Below are 6,000 nucleotides of genomic sequence, written 5' to 3'. Positions count from 1 at the left end.
TCCTTCATAACAGAACTTAAAAAGGAAAGGGAAGGTGGGATTCAGCAAAACTAAACAGTACATTGAAAAAGTCTGACATTATGTAAATGGTTCCACACCCCCAAGTCTCTCATTGCCAAAAAATGTAGAGCAGCTTTCTTATATATTTTGTCTTTAGGGTCAGATTTGGCCATTATAATTTTGCATCTGCTTTGCTTGAAGAGACTTAAGCTTTCCAGTGCAAGTACTCCCCTAGTGATGCTGTATGATCTAAATTCTGGAATGCCATTGCAGTAGGCAGTGGAAGAGTGGTGGAGAGGCAGAAAAGCTTGCCTCTGAAGATAACTCATGAACCAGACAGAACAAATAAGACAGATAGCATCAAGAACACATAAACCAAAACCGGATGTGAGCCAATCATGTGTTAAACCAGGATATTAACAGGTGAAAATATCTGAATTCTTCCTTGGTACTCAAGAAATATAAAAAGACTTAAAAGACTTCCCACACACTGGATGGATCCTATGTAGATTATTTATAGAACAAACAGAACCTGCAGAGAATAAAAATTACCTGTTAGATGTAACAATTTGGAAGTCATTGGCTTGGAGGTAGAAATTGAAGCCCTGAGTGAAAGATCACCAAGGGGAGAAATATAGAGGAGGGTCCAGGCTAAGACTTGGTGGGAACACCATTTGTAGGTTTTTTTGGTTCATCCTCCATTTTCAAAGAGAATCAATGACATCACAAAGGTGATGTCCCAACTTGCTCTTTCCTCCAGTCATTGGGAGTCCATTGGCAAGAGAAGAGTCAAGATGATTGGTGATGGTCCAGAATAGTGGAGATGACCTTGGTCTTTTAATATTAAGGTCCCTCCCAGGTCTGTTTGTCTAAGGGAATGCCCATTCAATGCCCAAGGGCTAAGAATTATGACAACACTCACTTTTAAGGAACAGCGATATAGAAAACCTCTTAGAGGACAAATCTTAAAGATAGACATTGACATGAGTATGGCTCATACAAGGGAGGATTGAATGGTTCTGTTAAATGCCACTGAGAAGTCAAGGATAAAGATTGAATGACTAATCAAAAGACTGATTAACCAACAGGGTAATTGTTTCAAGTGATTTGAGTGATAACAAATGAAGCTCTGTTCCATTTTCTCAACTATCTGAAGGTCAAAATTCTAAAGCCAATCACCCCAACCTACTCCTCACCTGCTCTGTGAAACTTAATTTTTAGAAACCTAAATTGGGGCGCAGTGGATAGAGCACCAGCCCTGGAGTCAGGAAGACCTGAGTTCAAATCGGGTAATAATTACCTAGCTGTGTGACCTTGGGCAAGTCAAAACCCCTAAATTGGTAGTTTGGAGTAACAACAAAATGAGCTGGAAAGGATCTCAAAAATTGCCTACTCCATATACTTCTAATTTCAACGTGTTTTAGGATTTATAGAACATATTCCTCACAATATCCCTGAGGCAGGGAATGCAAATTACAATCCCTATTTAGAAGATGGGGAAATTAAGATTCACACAAGTTGTGACTTCTCCAGGGTCACACTGCTACTCAGGCTACTTAATTAAGCCTTGTAACAGTTAATGAAATCAATTCTGACTTAAAAGTCCTGTGCTTTTCTCATACCATCAGACTATCTCAATCTTGGGAAATTACTGGGAAAACAAAAGCAAAGGTAGTATGAGGTTCTCTTCATCTAAAAAGCACTTTCCCTTCTGTCATGGTTTCAATTTAGATCAAATAGAACTCTGTGGCTCCAAGAAATAAAAACTGGAAAAATCCCCCTTTCAGAAACAACCAGAGAAGTTGAGAAGGAAAAGCATTGGTCTTAGGACTCTGATTTTGTTTTGCCTAAATTTTCAATGTATCTTATCCTGTGTGATAGCTATGAACCAGGTAAGGGCATGCCAAAGAAGGCATTAGGCTCAGGCTGGTCAGCTTGGCAGCCTGTGGCATGAGCAGAGCAAGCTAATAAATCAGTTACTGTAGGTACTTGGCATTCTCTGTACTTCACAATTTACATTTCTATCTTTTTTTCTTTTGCCAAGTGGGAGTCAAAGAAATGGGCCATATCAGTGTTTTTACTCAAGTTGCTACTGTTTTTTCATCCTCTACATTTCTCTTCACTTCTTCCATGGTCACCCATAGATACCACATTCCCAAGAATTAATTCAGTGAGGTCCAGGTCTCCCCTCATCTTTCTTACTTATACATGGATGATAAAGAAAAAGACAGACAATACGACTTTTTAAAAATTATTTAATTTAGTTGTTTTCTTGGAAAAAAGCAATAATGCAAAAAAACCCAAAAATATAATTATAGTTTTGTTTTGTTTTAAATCTGCCTTTATTCCACCTGTAGGACTTGAAGGGCAGGAATCGGGTTCTGATTGGGTAGCAAACTTGGAAATAGAATGCAGGCAGCAGGGGAAGAGGTGAGCCATGAGGTTGGGGTAGCTGAGAATGGCCCATTCTGAAGCCTTCTGCTCAAACCACTTTCTTGATCCATCTCCTGCATTATTAGCCTTTCCCTGCTCTGGGAGTAGGGCATGTTGGAGAAAGTCCCCCAACCACCCTTCTGTTATGCCCGTCAAAGCTGGAAAGGAAGCAAGGGAAATCCTTGAGCCAGCATGAATTCCTTTTCAATGGAGTGGTGGTTTCCTCTGGAACGACCTATACTACACACCGTTCCCCACCCCCCCCAATCCTCCCCAGCCAACACTCCCACTGGCTGAGGCTCATTAGTTAAAGAACAGAATCAAAAACACCAACAAAAGCATACAAGGAAGGCACCTCAGTGTGATCCTCAACCAGGGATGGATGATGTTGGGGAGGGGAGGAAGGTTTTCTAGGGGAGATAAAGGACACAAACCAAATAAAACAGCAGGGAAGGAAGGCAAGACAAAACAGATCATCTCTCACACCCCACCAAGGAGCTCTTTGGGAACCTTGCCACTACCTTCTTCCCAGCACACAGGCCAAAGCCAACTAGAAGTCACCCTTGGGGTCTCCCAGCTAGAGAACTTCCAAGCAGGGGAGGAAGGGCGATGGATTTCAATTTTGGTAGCAGGGCAATAAGGACATTTACCAGAGTTCAAAGAGTAAGGGTACCTCATGAAATGAGCCATGAGAACCTTCCCTTGTTCCCTGAAAGCTCATACATGATCCTGACTGGCTTTAAAATCTTCCTGCCTCATCTGAGGTGGAAAAATAGAACATGAAATCTACATCAATATATGTTCAATGCCAAAGAGTCCCAAGGCAGGGTGGATTTAAAAACAAAAACAAGATTCTTAATGGAAGGGAGGATAATCAAAAACAGAAAAATTAGATTTTTCTCTACATATATATAATATACAGATATTTAACAAATTATTCAAGAGGTGGCTCCAGTCCATGGGGCTTGAGACAGTTGGTGGAAAGACTTATTCCAGAGCAATTACTCTATGTCTCTCCTATTCCAAAATATGTCAGAAAACGGGCAAGTTCTGCTCCACAGTGGAACACAGACCCCATGGTGACCTACTGCCAGGAGAGAGCTGAAGCACAGAAGGCAATTGGGGTGGGGAGGGTGGGGTGAGAAGTGATGCGGAGAGCAGAATGGCTGAAGTCTTGCTCTGGCCCTTCTTATCTTCTCATCTTAGTTGCAGACATCCCAGCAGACCCCAAAGTTACAAGAACTATAATCCATGAGGATTAGCCCACTCCTACCGACGACTAAAGAGGCAGCCACCTGCTGTGTAGCCCAAAAGATGAAGAGTAGTCAAGGGGAGCTTTCCATGGATGAAGACAAACTTCCAAGCATAAAGGAGCTTCCATGGCTGACCCATTCTACTTACAAGTAAACTCTTCCACTAGGAACTCCCATCCTGCAGGAAGCTCTTGGGTTGGCGTGGCTTGCCACCGACCCTCTAAAAGTTGAAGAATTCTTATTAAAAAGGGACACCTGCACTTCAACTGCAGTCATTGCTGTTGCTACTTAGAGAGATTCTCACTTGCATTTTTTAAAAAAGGAACTTCTAATATCAGAGCTTGCTCTTGGCAGCACCAAGTTACCTCTAATCCACATACTCACCTCACATGTCTCTTGGCTGAATGAGATACTGTTGCTAGGATGGGACTCGAGGTGGCATAATTTTAAATGGGGTAAAAGGGAGGAGGAAGAGTCAAAGACAGAGAGACCTGCAGGAAGGAAATAATGCTAACTCCCAGCTACCCAACCTCTCCCTTACAAACACAGGTATCTAGTAAGTCAATGTCGGGTTCAATCAGATAAGGCATCACAGCCAATCAATCACCACCCCCAGGGCTTCGGCTCCTGGTGATTGCTTTGGAACAAATGATTGGTTAAGAAAGACAACCTTGAGGAAAGCACTAGGTAAGGAAGTCAGAATGGCTGGCTTTCTCTCCCAACCTTCGTCCTCTTCCCTCTGGTCCTCCTCCCTCTTGCTCCTGTAATTTCAGAAAATGTCGGGGCATGAACTCCAGTCCTGTTTTTCTTTACTTTCCCAGTATCCTCCTCTATAAATATGGGTTAATTCCTTGGTAACAGGGTCCTTTTTCCTTTCGAACCACAGTGCTTTGTAAGGATCATACGGAGTGCCTACAAGAGAGAAGTTGGAGTTAGGGGGGCACCAAGCTGGCACCATTTCTGCTGCCAAGGTGCAGTGGTAACTCCTCTCACCGTCCTCGGTTGCTTTCATGGCTTCAGCTTCCCTCTTCTTCCTGGAAAGACGCTGCTTCTCCTCTAGACGCTGCTTCTCTGCATTGGCCTCGTCCCAGCGCCCGTTTTCCATCAGTCTCTGGTCAGGCCTCAGGCGGCTGTCTGTGGGGGCTGTGCCACTCTCCCATGCGTTGAGGGTTAGGGCAAGTTCAGAGAAGTAATACATATTCTCTGCATTCTTCCTAGGGTGAGGGAAAAAGACAAGGAAATATCAGAAGCAAGATTCCATTAGAGAAGGGTTAAGGGCACTGCTGAAAGGCCAAGAAAGATGAAAGATCCCAGAGCCGAGTCACGATCCAAAGATCCAAAATACAGCTGTGCCTGGACCTTATCTCTCAGAATCTTTTCAGGGCTTTTGTGAGAAGTTCTGTTGAGGCATCCAAACTTCCTGGTGGAAGGGCCCCAGTTCTATCATACGAGGTGACTTTCTCTACTTATAGTCCTTCCCTAGAGTTCCAATTGAGAATACTACTAACTGTTTACAATACTTTAGGCTTGTGGCATATTTGTCCTGAACTGTCTTCTATCTCACTAAGTAGGGTCAAGGAATTCGACCAGTTGGCAAAGAGTTGGAAAGTGAGGGGAAATCCATCAACTGGGGAATGGCTGAACAAGTTGTGGTAGATGAACGTCATGGAATGTTTTGTTCTTTAAAAAATCACGAGCAGGTGTATTTCAGAAAAATCTGGAAAGACATGAACTGAGGCTGAGTGAAGTGGGCAGAATCAGATCATCCACATTAACAGTATCACTGTGTGATGATCAACAATGATAAGACTTCACTCTTCTCAGCAATACAGTGATCAAAGACAATTCCAAAAACCTGCAAAGAAAAATGCCATCCAGAGAAAGAACTATGAAGTCTGATCAGACCAAAGCAGACTATTTTCACTTTATTTGGGTTTTTTTTGGTTTTTTTCTATCTTGTGACCATTCCCTTTTGTTCTGATTCTTCTTTCACAAAATGATTAATATGAAAATATTTAACTTAATTGTACATGTATAACCCAAGTCAGATGCAACTTGCTATCTTGAGGAGGGGGGAGGGAAGGAAAGGGAGGGAGAAAAATTTGAAACTCAAGATCTTATAAAATCAAATGTGAAAATTATCTCTACATGTAATTGGGGAAAAAATTCAACCAGTTGTGTTCATAATCTCACTCTTAGATTAGTGTGGTAATTTCTTCTCTTTGGTCTTCTCTGCCTGGGGCAATCATGAACCAGGTATTAGGTGATTTCCTCCATTATATGGCTCTGAAATTTCTATGGCACAGTGCCTACC

At 42.4% G+C, this 6,000-nt stretch overlaps 1 protein-coding gene across 2 annotated transcripts in view; it reads right to left on the bottom strand.

Moving 5' to 3' along the window:
• Nucleotides 1-2,241: 2,241 nt before the first annotated feature.
• OSBP (oxysterol binding protein) overlaps nt 2,242-6,000 on the bottom strand; it is a 32,236-nt gene continuing 28,477 nt past the window's right edge. For both annotated transcript variants that reach the window (XM_074231414.1, XM_074231415.1), the window contains exons 13-14: nt 4,680-4,900; nt 2,242-4,598 (exon numbers count right to left, since the gene is read on the bottom strand). In XM_074231414.1, the coding sequence (XP_074087515.1) occupies nt 4,456-4,598; nt 4,680-4,900 (364 nt within the window). In that variant the 3' untranslated portion in view covers nt 2,242-4,455. The remainder of the gene's footprint in view (nt 4,599-4,679; nt 4,901-6,000) is intronic.

This window comes from Macrotis lagotis, chromosome 3 (assembly GCF_037893015.1).
Source record: "Macrotis lagotis isolate mMagLag1 chromosome 3, bilby.v1.9.chrom.fasta, whole genome shotgun sequence".
Lineage (NCBI taxonomy): Eukaryota > Metazoa > Chordata > Mammalia > Peramelemorphia > Peramelidae > Macrotis > Macrotis lagotis.
Note: the sequence above shows the minus strand (reverse complement) of the source record. Positions and strands in the feature narration are given on the sequence as shown.